The 19,854-nt window shown below is 39.9% G+C and overlaps 1 protein-coding gene across 5 annotated transcripts in view; it reads left to right on the forward strand.

The window, feature by feature from the left end:
- The window catches only part of LOC148083109 (NACHT, LRR and PYD domains-containing protein 3-like), a 238,050-nt gene that overhangs the window by 14,488 nt on the left and 203,708 nt on the right, over positions 1–19,854 (forward strand). For 3 of the 5 annotated variants that reach the window (XM_087786242.1, XM_087786243.1, XM_087786247.1), the window contains one exon: positions 588–1,436. The exons of the other annotated variants lie outside the window; for them this stretch is intronic. In XM_087786242.1, coding sequence (XP_087642368.1) covers positions 588–1,132 — 545 coding nt within the window. In that variant the 3' untranslated portion in view covers positions 1,133–1,436. Of the gene's footprint in view, positions 1–587; positions 1,437–19,854 lie in introns of those variants that run through there. 5 annotated transcript variants of the gene reach the window in all.

The following is a 19,854-nucleotide window of genomic DNA, read 5'->3' on the forward strand; positions in this document are numbered from 1 at the left end:
GTGACTTCATGTTACACTTGAATCTGCTGATGGAGCTTCATCAAGTCCAGGTCACTGCCCAGAACACTGGTCACCAACATGGTGTCCAGCAGCAGCTGGTGAGGAGCCTCCGTGCAGATGTAGAAGCAGCAATGTTGACTTTCCTCATCATCTCACACTCATTCATTCACTCTTTTCACTCTTTGACTTGAGAGTGCAAATGAAGATCATCACGTTCTCAGTGGAGTGAGAAGATCTCAGTGCAGCATCTCACCTGGATGATGGTGGAGATGAACGCAGAGATGTTTCCACAACATGAAGAAACATCATGTTAGCTACATGCTAGTTTAGCTGCTGACTTGATATGGACACACTGGTGTCAATCAAATGTGACAGTCATCTCCTCAAGATTATTATGGGATGTTCCAGTTCTGCTGGTTCTTCTCTGGAGGTGGTCCCAGTCTCAGAAGACTTCACTTTGATGATGATCTCCACTAGATGTCAACAAACAGAGCAGCCCTCCCTGGCTTGCTGGGACACTGAGTCCATGATTGTCTTGAAGAGAAAGTTCTTCCACCATCATCACCTCTCGTGTCTTCTTCTCTCAGACTTCCGTCCACTCTCACTGGACCCGGACACAGCGCACCGGCGCCTCCTACTGTCCAACGACAACAGGACGGTGGAACTTGTGACGCAGGATCAGGATTATCTGGACCATCCCGACAGATTCCACCGGTGTCTTCAGGTGATGAGCAGAGAAGCTGTGACTGGACCATGTGACTGGGAGCTGGAGTGGAGAGGAGGAGCTTCTATCGCACTGACTCTCAGAAGAGACGGAGGGAAAGAAGACGAGTCTGAGTTTGGACAGAACCGTTATTCCTGGAGTCTGAGCTGCTCTGATGATGAAGGATATAAATTCTGTCACAATAAGATAGAAACTGTCATCAAGAGTCAAGAAGTTTCTCACAGAGTAAGAGTGAAGATCAACGATCCTGAATCTGGATATTTGGAGTTTTACAGTGACTCCTCTAATGGTCTTCTTATACGCCTCAACACCTTCTTCATCTCCACTGAACCTTTGTACCTGGGATTTGGACTCAAAGAGGTTCCTGGTTCTGGTTCTTCAGTGTGTGTGCGTGAGCTGAGGATGTGAGTGTGTTCCTCCATCAAACGTGTGTAGCTGCTGTCAATCATCATGAAAAGTGCTGACAGTGAGGAAAGAAGAAATCTGCTCCTGAAACAAACGTGTTGTTTTGAAGGAAGAAAGAATGTGAAGAATTGTTGAAGAAACTTTCTCTTTCATCACTTGTTGTTCAGTCGACTGTAAGAGTTGAAGCTCAAGTACAGCCGAGCACATGTCAGGATCTTCTGATGGTTGATGTTCTGATGATGCACACACGTGACAACATGAATATGAAGTGTAGCGTTCATACTTCTGTCACTTCTTTCTCTTCTTTTATTCTGACAATAAAGTGCATCAGTCTCCATGAAGCATAAACCTGACGACCTGAAATACAATCAAAGAAAACACTCGTCTCTGAACTGAAGCAAAAGTTGATCATTGACTCTATTGTTGACACTCAGCAGTAACTTCAGCAGCTAAACTGTCGACTGACGCTCTAAACTTCACATCCACACGGTAAGTGGTGCGTTCATGGACCAATTCAAACTATGAGATGAAATAACAGCTTTAATCAAAAGTCATCAATGTGGTGTTCAAAAGATGCTGAGACGAGGGAGACGGCAGCGTAAAGAACTGACTGGATATAAAAGGAGGACAAAACATTCCAGAGGTATCAAAGGCAGATGCTCCAAACTTGATAAATAATTGAGACTCTCACTCGCTCTTGGGTTCCGTTTATTAAAGATCGTGACAGAAACGTTAAATTCAATCATTCAATATTCTGATATTCTCCCATAAAAGCCTCACAGTTATTACATCTGTGTTATCCTTCCCCCTCCATCAACCAACATGTACTTCTACACTCGCACACTAGTATTTTTGGCAGCACACAAAGCCCTCGGTGAGAAGTGTCCCGTCAGAAAGAATGTTCTTGGTGGTCGTGGATGTGCTGCTCGTGGTCAGACTTTGGGACGAGGCTCGTCCTCACAGGGTAGGTTAGACGCCGACACAGATCTGAGACGTGTTTGTATCTTCTGGTAACACGTTTGCTCTGTTCTACTGGTGGACTTTGGAGTGGCCTCTGTTTGATGGAGGGATTGTGAAAATGACTCCTGGTTCCACCGAGCTGGAGTGAGAAGGTCACATGATCACAGTGTAGATATACATGCAGCAGCCAGTGGTGCTTCTCTCTCCTCCTTCACTGCTGCCACATCCATCACTGCTCCTCTTCAACATCATCTGACACAGTCAGCCTGGAGGAGGATTTTATTACAACTGTTCACATTTAGTTTTTACACAACATTTCCATTCAAACTACTCAACATTTGTTCATCCATCCAGGCTGGATATGGAAGTTTATCAGTGACATCAGAATATTGAATCAATTAAAATGTTCACCTGTTGAAACTTTTAATCGATTATTAAATATTATTTCTTTAAGAATATGATTCAACAGCTTTTATATTTAAGGCTGAATTTGTGTTTGAATTAGAATTTCCCGGAGCTACTTAATTGTGTGTTTCTACGTCATCACATGATCGTCTGTGCTTCCTGTGATTGGCTGAAAGTTCGTTCAATTAAATCAGTTCTCTGTTGGTTTTGTCTGAAGGTACAAATATACCAACATTTTTATACTGAATTCAAAAGGAAACAAATGAGAAAATATTGAATTTAGAATATTTATTACTAAATTATTGGATTAAGAAAATCCAACTACGTGTGAAAACAAATATTCATTTTAAAAACCTTTAAATCAGCAACAGTTAAATGTCTTTTTAAAGTTGTTGTTCACTAAGTTAATTCATAAAACGTTACATCGCTGTTCGCGTTTCTATTTTGGTGTGATTAACTGTCAATTTAAGAGCCTCTTACTCAGTGAAGAACAAATAATCACGAAAAACAAGTAGTGACTTCAGTTAATGAGATTGATTCAAATTAGAGTTTCATAGTTCATTGATAATAACAATTATTGAATTATTATCCTCATAAATGTAATAGTTTCCTTTGTACTATAAATCAAAGGTGGTTCTCCAACCTCAGGTATTTTTACCTGAAGACGATTTTACAGTTAAATCGACCAGAACTTAGATGTTCTGAAAGTAAACCTTTTTTATAAAGGTTATAATCACTACAATGACTTACTAACTTTATTGAAATATAAAGCATGAAAGAATTATGATGAAAATGATTGAAAGCCAAATAAAAAAACACAAATCGAGACAGTGCAGTTGAAAACTGACACGGTATTGTGAAAAGTAATATCGCTATATTGAAGTCAATCGATATGTTCTTACACCTCTACTAAAAAGTGACGCAAAGTGTCGCAGAAAAGTACAGTTTAAACCATTTGAATAAACACATTATTTAGTGATGATGGTCTAAAAGGCTTGAAGGGTCGGATCTGTTGAATAGCTGGTGAAGACTGTGCTTCTTACGCAGACTTTGCTAAAAGTCGAGGCTCCATAATAGACTCTGGAACAGCTAGCAAGACGACATGCTAACAAAAGATTGCTAGCTTGTCAGTGTCAAATGGTTTGGGACCAACACTGGAGCGATAGAGTCCGATATAAGCAACAGACGTCAGAGAGAGGAAGAGAGAACACTGAGGCAAAGTTGACAGGTTTTTATTTCTCATAAATAACACTGAACAAGCATCATAAAGCCATATTTCTCTCCATCTATACACTGTCAAATTCTCTGTATAACAAAATACAGTTTATGTGTAATGCACTTGATACAGATAGAGAAGTATTTCATAGCAGCAGACAAGACCTTGGACTCCCAGGACATGGGACTTTCTGTGTATTGCAGGTCTGGCTCGTGTGTCTATGAAATCTACTTCCCTCAGGAATCACTTGTTGCATAACTAGATCTACGTGGAGCCCACCAGTAAGATTCTTGTTTGTCCACATCCTTGAATAGAACCAGTCTCCCGTGGCAGGTACGAGGGTCTCTCCGACACACCTCCACCACTCAGCCGTGCAGCCTTGTACACTTCAGTCAATGATCCTGCAGAACTTCAACATCAAACCTTGTATTGAGAATCATTAGGACTGTGTGGTGAGAACTTTCTATGAAGGTCTGGTATAATACATCGACAACAAATCCATGAGACATGATTATACATTTATACAACTTTATAGAAGAAGATATGATGCTTTATAGTCACGTCAACTAATTATAAGATTTAAGTAAGAAAATACACTGAAATATTGCAATACCGTGTTGATATTCAACAGCAATGTATTAATTGAAAAAAAAAAGTTTTGTGTGAATACAATACAATAATTAGATTTTTATACTTATACATTAACAAATAAAATCCTGCGAGATCCTGGTGAAGACTGAGGACGAGAGGATACAGAAAAACAAATAAAATAACTTGCAATATTTTGGTTGGATTTAAAAAAAGAAAAAAACAATTGTCATGACTGTTAAAATTGTCTGAATATTTGCATGTTAATTGTTAATATAAACCGATAAAGTGCTGTTGAATATTAATACAGTGTCTAGTTGTGTATAGAAATATTGTGATATTTAAATTCATCAATAATTTCTTACCCCTCTATTAATTAAAGGTTGCTTGAGTTGTAATACAGTAATTACACTGAGTGACTTCAGTCGTTACTTTGGCATTAATTATGAAAAATAATGAACTTTTTATAAACCTTCATGAAGCTTGTTTTAAGTTGACAAACATAAACCATCATAACTTCTTCTATAAAGTCCTATAAAAGTATTATAATATCTTTGAATGTGTTAATAATACATTTCAAGATAAAGTGTTAAATAATATTGACATTGTGTAATAACACAACCTTCCCAGAAGACATTTGTGCTTTTATTCAAAAATAAATTATCAAATAAACAACTTTTAACCCTTATCAAGCATTTTTGTCTCAATAATAATTCAAATGTGAAATAAATGATATTTGCCATAATAATGTGACTCTGATGTGATTGTTCATTGATATTGTTTATAAGCAGTGAATCTGACTCCACCTAATGTGGTTCTACATCATTATAATAGAAGAAGAATAGAACAATGATGCACTGATGGATCATTAAGGTTCCATATGACCTGATGCTTGAACACAAAATGAAAGGGACATTAAAGAACGTCTCCAAACATGTTCAAAGCTGCACAGAAGTCCACCAGCTTCACTGTGTGTCACTAACCCAGTCACAAATACACACATCTGAGGCAGCGGGAGGTCAAAGGTCACACACAAATGGACTTTTTGCTCATTTGGAGAAATAATCCAAGTAAATCCTCTCTGGTCAGGAGGTGGTCGTTGAAAGACTTTGGTCACATCGGGCTTGATCTACCAAACTGTTACTTAAAGACGACTAAACTTTCCTAAAGTCCAGCTTTGATGTCGCTCAGTTGTGACAGAAAATCATTCATTCACAGACTCACACATTCACACACTCACACCTGCGGACAATTTAGAGTTTTCAATCCACCTCTGTGTTTGGACTGTGGGAGGAAACCGGAGTGCCCGGAGTAAACCCACACAAACACGGGGAGAACAAACAAACAATAAATTCAGTAAAAAAAAATCCATCTGGTCAAGAAAATCTTGCTGAGCTTGCAAAAAACAAAGATGAAACTGGACAGTTTTAGTTTGAGCAACACAAAAGTTCATGTCACTGAGTTCATCTGCGTCACTTCTTCTCTGGTCACATGGTCGGAACATTTGTTAGTAAATCACTGTCATCTGAATATTCAATGATGGAATTAAACAAATGATGAAACTTTTTTATTGAAATGTTTTTTATTTTGAACCATTTCATTATTTTTGCAAGAATTGAATTCAATCACTTGTATCTTGAAGGTTGAATTGGATTTGTGTTTTTTTAATTGGATAAAAAGATTTTTCCAAAGTCAAATATTTTGGAATTCATAGTCTTTTAAATTCAATATAAATGTTGGTATAAAAGTGTCGCCAGAAAATGCTGTTGCTTTGAATCCACCATGATGTATTGACGCGCCAGTGATTCTACGACATCATGTGATCGTCTGAGCGTCGCATGATTGGCTGAGAGTTGAATCAAGTAGCTCAGGACTCTTTTGGTTAAAAGTCTCACTATTATACCAACATTTTTATATTCAAGTCAAAAGATCAGGAATTAAAAAAGGATTGTATTCAGAAAATTAATGATGGTCAATAGAATATCAAACTGTGTATATTTACCTTTTATTTAATCAATTTATTAAACCTTTCAACGTACAAATGATGATTCAAACTAACAAAGAAAAACTTGAATAAAAAAGTTGAAACAATGTTTAATTCAATCCTTCAATATTCTGATGACACTGATGCACTTCCATACAAACACTGCTTTGCTTCAGTTTCAAATGTAAAAGTCTTCATTGAAAAGAGTAAATCCGCCTCTATATGCATCTTTTCGTTGACATTGTTGCTAAAGTGGCGAGGAAGGGGTCACTTCAACAACGTGAAGATTTGTCAACACAAATCAAGGAATGTGTTTGTGCAAACACTGGATCAAAGGTACAAAACACTGAAGGTCAAAAGAAGATGGTAGCCCTTAATATTCCTGGATCAGAGCGCGTCTGAGGAGCAGCGTAGCTAGAATTCATCTGCTAAAAAAAGTCCAGGATTATTATCACATTCACCGTTAAGTGTCCTTGTTTGATTGTCAGCTTCTCAGTTTCAGCTACGACCCAAAAACTCCTGCTTCTCACTCCTGCTCCGAGTACCGTGGCAAGAATCACACTCGTACCTTCAGGACCATCAACGTACGGCACTTACAGCTCTTATTTCTACACATCGTCTCCTGAGAGACTCAGTCAGAAAAGATTGACATCTCCAGAGGATTCTTCTTCCCAGGGTTTGAATCATTTTAACATGAATATACGTGTTTTTCTCTGGATTCAACTCAATATCTTCCTTTTTCTCTCAACTATTTGGAGCCAGTTGAACATATTTCTCCTGTATTAACGCTTTCTTCTCTCTTGACGTCTCTTGACTTGATCAAGTTTAAATTCTCAAGAACTTTCTTGAACACAATGTTCCTATAATTGAAGAAGACAAACTAGATTCATTGAACTGCAATCTTTCATGAAATACACTATTTTAAAATACCATGTTTGTCGAATCAATGCTGAGAAAACAACTTGTTTTTTCAAACAATAAACGAGGAGATGTTTCTAGAAATGTAAACCAAATCATCGAGTGAATTGTTCCACTTGAATATTTGACAAAGTCGAATCGATCAATGACATTAAAGTAGGTGAAAAGAGTGAAATCAAAGCTTCAAAAGAGTGATGGATGGATTCCTCTGGTTGAGGATCTGCTCGTCTCAGACAATATGACTCAGTAAGTTAGTTTCTGGTGAATTCAAGTGTGAGATGATTGTTTTCAAACCTGAACCCTCAGTAGGACCAAACACAAGCGTCTCTGTCGTAGATTACAATCACCATCTTTTCCAAGAAACTCAACTTTCTGTAAGAATCAAAAACACACGGTTCTGATTCTGGAAGTAAATCAGTGGCATCAGAAAATTGAATGTTTCGATTGAACATTTCAAATGTTGAAACTTTGAATTTGTTTTTATTGACATTTTGTTGCGTTTTTAAAAGCATTGCATTGTTTTTCTTGAATCATTTATTTTGAAATGTGACCACTTTCAAAATAAAACATTTATAGACATAATCTTTGATGTTTTAATTCCAGTCATTCAAAAACAAAAAAACGTTTAAATCCAATAGTATTTAGAATTAAACGTATTCAGTTCATAATGAGGCCAACGTTTTAAATTTAATTATTTACAAAAACAAATGCAATTTCTTAATATATTCATTATTTAATTCAATGATTGAAAATATTCCTTCAAGGCAACATTTGATGAAATCAATTCAAAGTATGAACTTTTGAAATGTTGAATCCTTCTATGTTCTGATGACACTGATGAACTTTCACACTGACCCACAAATCCATCCCAAAATCTGATGAACTCCAAAAGATCCTCATGAATCAGTGAAATGGTTGATATTTTCATCTTAAATCGAGCTCAAACGTTCAGTTGTTCATTGGATGAAGCAGAGTTTCATTTATAAATCACTGCATCTCAACAATTCAGTCTCGGATCAAACATGTTTGACTCTTTTGCTTCTTTGGATCTTTTCTACGCGTTGGATTGTTGTGAAGAAAAGTTTGCTTTCGTCCCTGAATGACATTCATCGAGACAAACCTTTGAACCTCAGCTGACTGATGACGACAGTAAAGATGTTGAGGTTCTTGACATCTCAGCTGGACTTCTGTGCTACTGAGGATCTCCACTCAAAAGTCCACAAACGGGGGCGCTGTTGAGCATAGCAATGGAGTAGACGTGTTTTTTGGAGCTCCACAGAACGACTGTATAAAAGTAATTTTTTCAGCGCACTTTTTGGAAAACATTCAAATTTTACCTTTGCTAAACCATATGCCTAAAAACCGAAACTTTGAAATGGCTGGTAAATCAAGCAAAGGTAGGCAAACAGCGACTCAAGCAACGAGGCCTTCGACGCCGACTTTAGCCCCGAGCTCCATTGAAGTAGCTTTCCTGAGAGGGAGTCGCTCAAGATGGAACTACTATCTTCGGTGCGCAAGGATTTAGTTGAAATCCTTCAAACAGAAGTTGGCGCAGTGTTGGAGAGCGAGATGGCGGTGATTCGAGCGGATATTGTTGCAGCGAGAGCGGAGCTCAAAGAGTACAGGTCGACGATCAACTCTGAACTCTGACCTCTGAACTCTCCGCCATGAAAGCTACGGTGAAGGATGTGGAAGAAAGTTTGTCAACGTGCACGGATGATGTTGTTACACTCAAGAAGGAGGTGAAGCGGCTCGCGGGGGTCGTGGACCAACTTCACAATAAATGCGAGGACTTGGAGGCGAGGTCGCGGAGAAACAACGTCAGGATCGTCGGAATCCCGGAGACCCGTGAATGCAACACCGAGTCTGTGTCCTTCTGCAGCCTTTGATCTGAAGGACGCTCCTGGACAGAACCGTCTCTCCCCGCCTGGATCTACAGAGGGACGCCGGTCAAACACCATCATAGCCCGCGTTCACTACTTCCAGGACTGTGCAAACATCCTGAGACTCGCTCGGATCAAACAACGCATCAGTGTGGACGGAGTCAGTATCTCAGTGTTTCCTGACCCGACAAGTGTTGCCAAAGCACGCGCGGCGTTCAATGACGTCAGGAGTCGGCTTCGTGGAGTGGACGGGGTTCACTTCGGATTTGCTTCTCCTGCCCGCTTCAGAATCACGTACAAGAACGTGGAGAAATCCTTTCACTCCGTTGCAGAGGCGCGAGTATGTCAACAAAAACATCAGTGGAGACACGTGACGCGTGAAGACACTCCGGTGAGACAGTGATTTAACAACATTATAACTGATTCAACTTTTTCTATACGTTTAATACAAGTTAATGTTATTTTGATGTTCTCGTTTATCCTTGTTGATGCTGGTTATTTAAATACCAATCATGTGAGTCGTTCTTATTGTCATTAGATGTTCATGATAAATAATACTATAACTGAAGTGTGTCTTAATTGTAATAAGTCAAGTTCTGTGGGGCCAACTTTAGCTTTCCTGAGCATGTTAGTGCAGATACCTTTTACGGTAGGGGGTGCGATCTCTCCTCTTTTTTTGGAGAAGATTGGCAGGTGTGTGGGGGGTTGTTCTCTGTTGTTCAAGGGCATTATTTGTTGTTGTTGTTTGTTTATGTTTACTCCATACAGTTACAAGTGTATTTACACCCATATTAAAATATGAGTCACAACCCACTGTCTTTAGGTTCAACACGTTTTATAAGCTGGAACGTAAAAGGAGTGAACCATCCTGTTAAGCGTAACAAAGTTCTTACACACCTGAAGTCATTAGGTGGAGAGATAATGTTCTTACAAGAGACACACTTACGTCCAGAAGAACACTCAAAGTTAAAGAGGGGATGATAGAACATATTTATCACTCTGATTATGGGGATAGGTCATGAGGAGCTGCCATACTTATCAGAAAAGGAGTCTGTTTTCAACTAAACAATTTCATATCTGATAACAAGGGAAGATATGTCATAGTCGTGGGTAGATTGTCTGGAACTGAGGCGGCACTAGTTAATGTTTATGGCCCTAACTGATCCTCACTTCTTCTCTAGACTAATAGCAACTATTCCAGATCCTAACAAATATAACATCATTTTAGGAGGTGACTTTAATCTCGTACCTGAGCCAACGTTAGATCCTCCACTAAACTTCAAAATAATTGATCAAAATCAGCAAATACAGTAAATCTCATTAAACAATCTTATGCACTTACTGACCCCTGGAGGAAATTAAACCTCACTACCAAACAATATTCTTTTTTTTCACGTCCACCAATCGTTTTCGAGGATAGACTTTTTTCTGATAGACAACAGAATTTTGACGTGTGTAACAAAATGCCAATACCACAGTATTGTGATTTCCCATCATGCACCAGTCCAACTGGACATAGCATTTCCAGACAGTGCACCAGTTCAACGCACATGGCGTCTTGACCCGCTCTTATTGTCAAGCAAAAACTTCCAACATTTTCTCTCGGATCAAATTGATTTCTTTCTTGACATCAATATTACTCCCGGGATGTCCTACACTTCAATCTGGGAGGCACTCAAAGCTTATCTAAGGGGACAAATTATTTATCTTTCAGCAAATGTCAAGAAAGAAAGAACTAAACGCCTCAATGAGATACAGCAGAAATGATTACAATTAGATAAAAAACGTGCATCTCAGCCTAATCCATCCTTATTCAATGAAAGACAATTATTACAAGCCGAATACAATCATTTAACCACTGTCCAAATTGAGAGACTCCTCCTGAAAACAAAACAAACCTACTATGAACACAGTGACAAAGTGGCTCGACTACTGTCACCAAATCAAACAAACGGCAGCAAATCGTATCATTTCTGAAATGAATACAGCCGAGGGTTTGACATCTGTACACCCACAAACTATTAATGACCAGTTCAGAACATTTTATAGTGACCTTTATACCTCTGAGACTTCTGCAACATCATTGGAGATTGAGGACTTTTTAGAAAATATGCAAATTCCCCAAATGAATAAACAAGAACAATCTGTAATAGACTCCAGAATAACAACAGAGGACATAACTCTAGCTATAAACTCAATGCAAAGCGGAAAAGCACCTCCAGATGGATTCCCACTGAAGTTTATCAAATGTTTTCAATAAACTTTCACCTATTTTAAGTAAATTATTTGAAGAAACACTTATAACTTTAAAACTACCACCAACAATGAATCAGGCAACTATTACAGTTATACCTAAAAAAGGAAAAGACCCGCGAGAATGTGGCTCGTACCTTACCTTACCTTACCTTACCTTACCTTACCTTACCTTACTTTACCTTACCTTACCTTACCTTACTTTACCTTACCTTACCTTACCTCACCTTACCTTACCTTACCTTACCTTACCTCACCTTTCCTTACCTTACCTTACTTTACCTTACTTTACCTTACCTTACCTTACTTTACCTTACCTTACCTTACCTTACCTTACTTTACCTTACCTTACCTTACCTTACCTCACCTTACTTTACCTTACCTTACCTTACCTCACCTTACCTTACCTTACCTTACTTTACCTTACCTTACCTTACCTTACCTTACCTTACTTTACCTTACCTTACCTTACCTTACCTTACCTTACCTTACCTTACTTTACCTTACCTTACCTTACTTTACCTTACCTTACCTCACCTTACCTCACCTCACCTTACCTTACCTTACCTTACTTTACCTTACCTTACCTTACCTCACCTTACCTTACCTTACCTTACCTTACCTTACTTTACCTTACTTTACCTTACCTTACCTTACCTTACCTTACCTTACCTTACCTTACCTCACCTTACCTTACCTTACCTTACCTTACCTTACCTTACCTTACTTTACCTTACCTTACCTTACCTTACCTTACCTCACCTCACCTTACCTTACCTTACCTTACCTTACCTTACCGTACCTCACCTTACCTTACCTTACCTTACCTTACCTTACTTTACCTTACCTTACCTTACCTTACCTTACCTTACTTTACTGGTTTTGTTCCAGGGAGGCAATCTTTCTTTAACATGCGACGTTTACTTAATATTTTATATAATTCCCATTCCACTGAAATGCCAGAAGTTGTTATCTCACTTGACGCTGAAAAAGCATTTGATCGGGTGGAGTGGAAATACTTATTTACAGTGTTGGGAAAATTTGGTTTTGGTTCAAACTTCATATCTTGGATCAAAATAATCTATTCCACACCAGTGGCTGCAGTACACACTAACTCAATAACATCAACGTATTTTAAACTTTACAGAGGAACAAGACAGGGTTGTTGTCTCACCTTTTCTTTTTGATTTAGCTATTGAGCCTCTGGCTCTGAGGAAAGAGGAGGAAATCTTTGGAGTGTTGAGGAACAAGGAAATTCATAAATGTTCACTATATGCTGATGACCTTTTGCTCTTTTTGTCTAATCCAGTTGTTTCAATACCTGGAGTTATTGAAATATTAAACATATTTGGTCACATTTCAGGTTACAAATTACATTTTTCAAAAAGTGCTGTATTTCCAATCAATGATCTGGCAAAATCAATAATAATATCTTCCCCTTTCAGTTAACAAACGCATTTACCTACTTGGGTTTAAAGATGACACATGTATACCAAGATTTCTTCCACAATCACTTCAAAACTCTGAACCAAAAATGACCTTTTAAGGTGGAGCCACTTACCAATCTCATTAGCAGGAAGGGTGAACACTATAAAGATGACTGTTCTTCCCCGTTTCCTCTATTTCTTTCAAATGATTCCTTATTATTTACCCAAATCTGTTTTTAAGGTACTTGACAGTTTAATTTCTGCATTTATATGGAACCGATCTGTGCCAAGAATGAAAAAATGTTTTCTGGAAATTCCAAGGTTGGAGGGAGGACTTGGTCTTCCTAACTTTATGTTCTATTACTGGGCAGCAAATGTGTGCAAATTTGCATTTTGTGTTGGTGCATGGCGGGAAAAACGAGGTCCACTTTGGGCTAATTTGGAAATAAATAATAATAATTCCATTTCTCTGCTAAGTGCTACATTACCAATAGGCCAGCACCAGATCTCCAACCCTGTTGTGAAAAATTCTATAAAGATTTGGAATCAATTTCGGAAACATTTTAATTTAAAAGATTTAAGTACATTCTCTCCCTTCATGAATAACCATCTTTTCCCCCCATCCGAGATGGACACTGGTTTCCAGGTCTGGCACAGTAGTGGACTGGTATTTCTAAAAGACTTGATTCAAAAGAATCATTTTCTAACTTTTGAATATCTACAACAAAAACACAATCTGCATAAAAGTAATTTCTTCAGATATCTCCAAGTCAGGAGTTTTGCCAATAAATATCTTAAATTCCCACTTGTGCAATCCAACAACACATGCAATGAGATTCTTTCCTTAAATCCACACATAAAAGGTCATATTTCCAAAATATATAGGATCATTCAAAATGTCAAACCTCTGTCATGGGACAAAACTAAGCCTGGGAACAAGATTTAAACATTAAATGATGTGCAAGTTTCTGGCAGCGTAGCTTAGAGTGTATCCATTCGTCATCTTACTGCATAAAGCAACGTCTCATACAATTTAAAGTGTTACATCGTTTGCATTATTCAAATGAGAGACTTGCTAAAATCTACCCAGACGTCAGTCCACATTGTTTAAGATGTTCTCACAGCCCTGCTACTTTGGGTCATATGTTTTGTCTTTGTCCATCACTCAAAAGTTTCTGGAGTAGAATATTTGAATGTATTTCCCACATGTGTAAAAAAGCAATAACACCTTCTCCACACATGTGTATATTTGGAGTACCTCCACCTGACCTCTCTGTATCAACAGCACATGCAAACGCAATTGCATTTTCCTCATTGATGGCAGCAGACTGGTTCTTCTGCAGTGGGAGTCAGACGACCATCATTTAAGAGTTGGGTTCAAGAACTTCTCTCTATGTTGCAGTTAGAGAAAATAAAATACAGTCGGTCAAATTGTCTGGAGAAGTTTCATGAAACCTGGTCCCCTTTCATGCAGCATGTTAAAGAGCTGAACCTTACATAATACTTTAACAGTTTGGGTTATATTTTCATTTTTTACCACCATATATGTATGGAGTATTGTTTTTTCTTTTTGTTTTTGTCTGTTTGTATCAATGTATACTATTATGCATCATTGTTCCTTTTTGAGTTGATTCGTTTTATGTGTGTGTATGTATATACAAGAATGTTTTCACCATTGTTATATTTTATTCATCTGTCTTTGTCAAGCCCTGATTGTTAAGAGGTGGGTGGGGGTCTGGTTTTCTGAGACCGCGGGGTGGTTTTCTACGGGGGTGGAGGGTGGGATCTTTCTTTGTTTTTGTATTATACCTTTTATTTGACTTATTTTGTGTGTGTGTTTCAAATGTATGTCTTAATATCTGAAAATCAATAAAAAGATGTTTTATATAAAAAAAAAAAAAGTCCACAAACACACTCTGGGAAAGATCTTCTCTCCGGCTGATTTGGTGCAATGACACCTGTCAATCATCCTCCGTCAATGGAGTTTCTGCCGACATCACTAAGTGAGCTCGGAGAGCCTTTCAACTGGAATAATGATCTTCTAACGCTGAAGTCAGTTGTCGTATGAAAACGCTGCATTGGTTCGTCATTCATGGATGAAATGAAGGTCAATCCCTGGTTCTTCACAAGGATCCGATGCTCACGTTCATGTTGTTAGAGAGAAACGTTTAGTCAAACACTACATGACCTTGAGAGTCAAACGAGGTCAGACTTTTACCAAACCAGACAAACGTGACAAACCGTGAATCGGATGAAGTGAATCAGTGTTGAAGCTCTGCCTCACCTGACCGTCCCTGGTTACACACAAACATTTCTGGCTCTGAGAGATGTTTCAGGAGTTCTAGAAGAACCAAATGCAGATTCTTCTGACCCGCTCTAGTAGAAGAACTCACATTTCTCCGATCCTTAAAACTCCTCACTGGCTTCCAGTTTCTTTCAGGATCAACTTTAAAATTCTGGTTCTTACTTTCAGATCTATTCATGGTCAGACCTTCCATCAGTGATCTGATCCAGACTTACACCCCAGCTCGGGCTCTGAGGTCTGTGGATCAGAATCTACTGATGGTTCCTGAACACGGTTCAGGACCAGAGGAGAGAAATCCTTCCAGACTGTTGCTCCTAAGCTTTGGAACCATCTCTGTGTTTGATGATCTACTGACTCCTTCAAGAAACATCTGTGTTTGATGATCTACTGACTCCTTCAAGAAACATCTGTGTTTGATGATCTACTGACTCCTTCAAGAAACATCAGTGTTTGATGATCTACTGACTCCTTCTAGAAACATCTGTGTTTGATGATCTACTGACTCCTTCAAGAAACATCAGTGTTTGATGATCTACTGACTCCTTCAAGAAACATCTGTGTGTTTGATGATCTACTGACTCCTTCAAGAAACATCTGTGTGTTTGATGATCTACTGACTCCTTCAAGAAACATCTGTGTTTGATGATCTACTGACTCCTTCAAGAAACATGTGTGTTTGATGATCTACTGACTCCTTCAAGAAACATCTGTGTTTGATGATCTACTGACTCCGTCAAGAAACATCTGTGTTTGATGATCTACTGACTCCTTCAAGAAACATCTGTGTTTGATGATCTACTGACTCCTTCAAGAAACATCTGTGTTTGATGATCTACTGACTCCTTCAAGAAACATCTTAAGACCTTTTTATTTGTTCAGGCAGATGGTTCTACAGCAAGGGTTCCCCAACTTTTCAACTGCGACCCCCAAAATAACGGGGCCAGAGACTGGCGACCCCCACCATCCCCGGATGTGAGTGAAGAAAATGAACTAAATGTGAGGCACAGGCCATACACTCTAGTCTTATCCAAACACCGGCTTAACGAGCGCACAAAAGAACAGCCTGTTATGATTTGACATTTAGAAATGTATTGTAATATAAAAGCCTCAGTCAAGATAACAACATGAGTCACATTATTGCTGTCATGTGCAACTTTGACCAGACAAATAATAAGAATAACATCTCAGTCAGTGTAATATCCACAAACGTAAACATTTTGGGAACTATTTCTTTTTCTAATGATGAACACAGTGAGTCCATTCGTGGTTTAATTGTGGAGACACACGGAGATCATTCTCCACATTCAGACGCCATCTGTGTTTATTTTTAATATATGTCAGTGCAGAAAAAGTCTTATTAAGGTATGTGGAGCCAAACGACGTCAGTTTTTAAAGTGCGGTCACATGACAGCTCAACCAGTTCGTCCTCCATGAGGGCTGACAGATGACTGGCCTGTTCATGTATAATATCATCTTTAAACGCTCTATCACTCTCCCTCTCTCTCTCTCTCTCTCTCTCTCTCTCTCTCTCTGTCTCTCTCTCTCTGTCTCTCTGTCTCTCTCTTTCTCTCTCTCTCTCTCTCTCTCTTTCTCTCTCTCTCTCTCTCTCTGAGCGGAAGGAGTGGGTTTGCGGAGAGCGGATTGTGAGGAGTTTTTGAAAACTTTTCTCATAGTTTTTTTGGTAAATTTTGTAAATATAGTTGGGCGAACGTTTGTGGTGGTACTTTTTGATGTTTTTTGGACTTACTTTTTTGGTGTTTTTTTCACGCGATCGACCAGCGGCTGCTGGTCGGTGCGCCAGGACCCGGGAGCATGGTTGCTTTCGGGGAACTAAGCCGAATGCACGGCTTTAAAATCGCCACCACCTTCCCGTGCTCGGTGGAAGACTGTAGCCTTGCAGTGGCGGATATAATCGAGCACAGCAGCATAAGATCCGCGGCGCGGATGAACGGAGCAGTCGTGATCTTTGTGGACAGTGTGGTCAAGGCTAACAAGGTGGTGGAGAAAGGAGTAATTGTGAAGGATTCGTTTGTTTCCGTGTCCCCGCTCACAACACCGGCAACGCGGATTACAATCTCCAACATCCCGCCATTCATTGGAGACGAGATCCTGCTCAGGGAGCTGTCGAGACACGGGAAGATCGTCTCGGCGATAAGGAAGCTGCCATCGGGATGCAAGTCCCCCCTGCTGCGACATGTCGTATCTCATAGATGGCAAGTACATATGATTTTACACAAAAAAGACTGTGAACTGAATTTAGTTTTCAATTTAAAAGTTGAAGACTTTGACTATGCAGTCTTTGTTAATTCCGGGACCCTGAAGTGCTTTGCCTGCGGCAAGGAGGGACATTTGGTGCGAGCTTGCCCAGAAAAAGCCCCTGGAAGGCGGGCTGAGCCTGCTGTGGCTCCAGCAGCTGAGCCTACAGCCGGCTCTTCAACACACACTGTAGCGCAGGAGCTCACAAATGTGGAGAGTAACCTGCCAAACAATGTAAACACTGAGACAGAAAATGTTGCAACAAAAATACAGTGTGATGAGAGCCCAAAACATGCAACTCAAAGAGTTGTTGATAAAAATGTGTGTGTTGAAACTGTTGACAGTGACAAACAGAGTGAGTGTATTGTTCAGGAGGAGGGGAACAATAGTAGCACAGAACAAGCAGGGAGTGTAGTGGCTGAACTCATCTCTGCTGCAGCAGAGCATGACAGTGAGGATGGGGTGATGGAGGAGGAAGACAACCTGTATAAGGCTCCCCATCTAAAAAGAAAACAGGTGGAAACATGTGGCTCTAAGGCAAAAAAACAAGCAGCTAGTGGGGAGCAGGAGGAACAGACCGACTCAGAATGCAGTGATGAGGAGAAGGAGTCTAGTGAAGAGGAAGAGGAGATGGAGGACTGTGGCACAGACACTCAGCCCCTCACTGACTCACAAATTCCTTCTGCTTCACAGCTAGAAGAAATGTACTCCGTAAAGAGTATAAGTGCTTTTTTGCAAGAGACCAAAAACATGAGGAATCCCCAGTATAAAGAATACTTTGCAGATGTACAATTGCTGTTGCTCTCTGTAGAATCTCAGATGAGAATGAGAGGGGAAGGAGGGTTCACTGACACAGAATATTACAGGCTGAAGACAATGGGAAAGAAAATAAGAAAACAGCTAAATGATAGCGTCTCACAGAGTACATAAAGCAGTGTGTCTTTTAACAGCTGTCTTAATGAGTCACTTTAAACTTTCCACGCTCAATGTCAATGGAGCGAGAGATGTGAAGAAGAGGGCTTGCATTTTTGAGACGTTTAAATTGAAAAAAATGAATGTTATGATGTTACAAGAGACCCATAGTGATGTTTTGAATGAAACAGACTGGAGGAGGGAGTTTGACGGGCAGGTCATTTTAAGCCATTTTAACAGCACTAGTGCAGGGGTGGCTCTCCTTTTTTCAAGAGATTTTAGTCCGGTCTCTCATGTGGTGGAGGAGCGAGTGCAGGGGAGATTGCTTGTGGTAAAAGCACAGTATGAGCGTTTTAATATTGTTTTTATTAATGTGTATGCCCCTATTTCTGGCCCTGGCAGAGTTCTCTTTTTAAACAAACTCAGTTTGGTTCTAAAGCAGTGTGAGCCAGAGGACTATTTGTTTTTAGGAGGGGATTTTAACTGCACAGCAAATCATACATGTGATAGAAACCACCCAGAACCACATGCACCCAGAAGGCGATGCTAACTCTCATAAACACTCACAGTCTGAGTGACGTATGGAGAAAAATCCACCACAATATAAGACAGTACACTTGGGTCCACAGCAGAGAACGTGTTTTATCTTTAGCGAGGTTAGACAGGTTTTATTGTTTTACGCAGCACTTGAGCATCTTTAAGAGGTGTAGTATATGTCCAGTGGGCTTCTCGGACCATTCCATGGTTTTATGTGAGGTTTTTATTAAAAATCTTAAGAGTAAGTCTGCCTACTGGCATTTTAACACCACTTTGCTTTTAGATGCACATTTTAGAGAGGTTTTTATTTATTTTTGGAGAGGTTTTAGAGAGAGGAAGGGGGATTTTAGTTGTTTGAAACAATGGTGGGACCATGGCAAAGTACAGATAAAGCAGCTTTGTCAGCAGCACACTCTCAATGTTTCTCGTGATATGGCCAAGTCTATCAAAGATCTGGAGGTAGATATAGTGGAGCTGCAGAGTTCCTCACATTCACAGGAGATGAAGGTCGTATTGAAAACCTCAAGTCCAAGAAAGCCGTGCTGGCAGACCTGCTGGACGCCAGAGCGCAGGGGGCGCTAGTCCGGTCTCGTTTCCAGAGTGCTGCGCTAATGGATTCCCCCTCCAAGTTTTTCTTCGGCCTGGAGCAGAGGAATGGACAGAGCAGGCAGATGCACTCGCTGCAGGCAGAGGATGGACAGACGCTCACACACACTGCAGCCATCAGGAGCAGAGCGGTGGAGTTCTATGTGAAGCTTTACAGCAGTGAGTACCAGGAGGATGATGCTGCTTTTAACACATTCTGTCGAGACCTGCCCACAGTGTCAGAAGAGACCAACAAAGAACTGGAGGGGCCCCTGACTGAGGCGGAGCTATTCGCGGCCTTGCAGAGTGTGCAGGGGGGTAAGGCCCCCGGCATAGATGGTCTGCCGTCAGAGTTTTATAAGGCTTTCTGGACTGAGCTGAAAGACGATTTGCTGGGGGTCTTCTCCGAGAGTTTTGAAGAGCTCTCTCTCCCCCAGAGCTGCAGGAGGGCAGTGCTGACGCTGCTGCCTAAGAAGGGAGACCTGCAGCAGATAAA

The sequence above is a fragment of the Callionymus lyra genome, chromosome 3, assembly GCF_982586985.1.
Source record: "Callionymus lyra chromosome 3, fCalLyr1.hap1.1, whole genome shotgun sequence".
Taxonomy (NCBI): domain Eukaryota; kingdom Metazoa; phylum Chordata; class Actinopteri; order Syngnathiformes; family Callionymidae; genus Callionymus; species Callionymus lyra.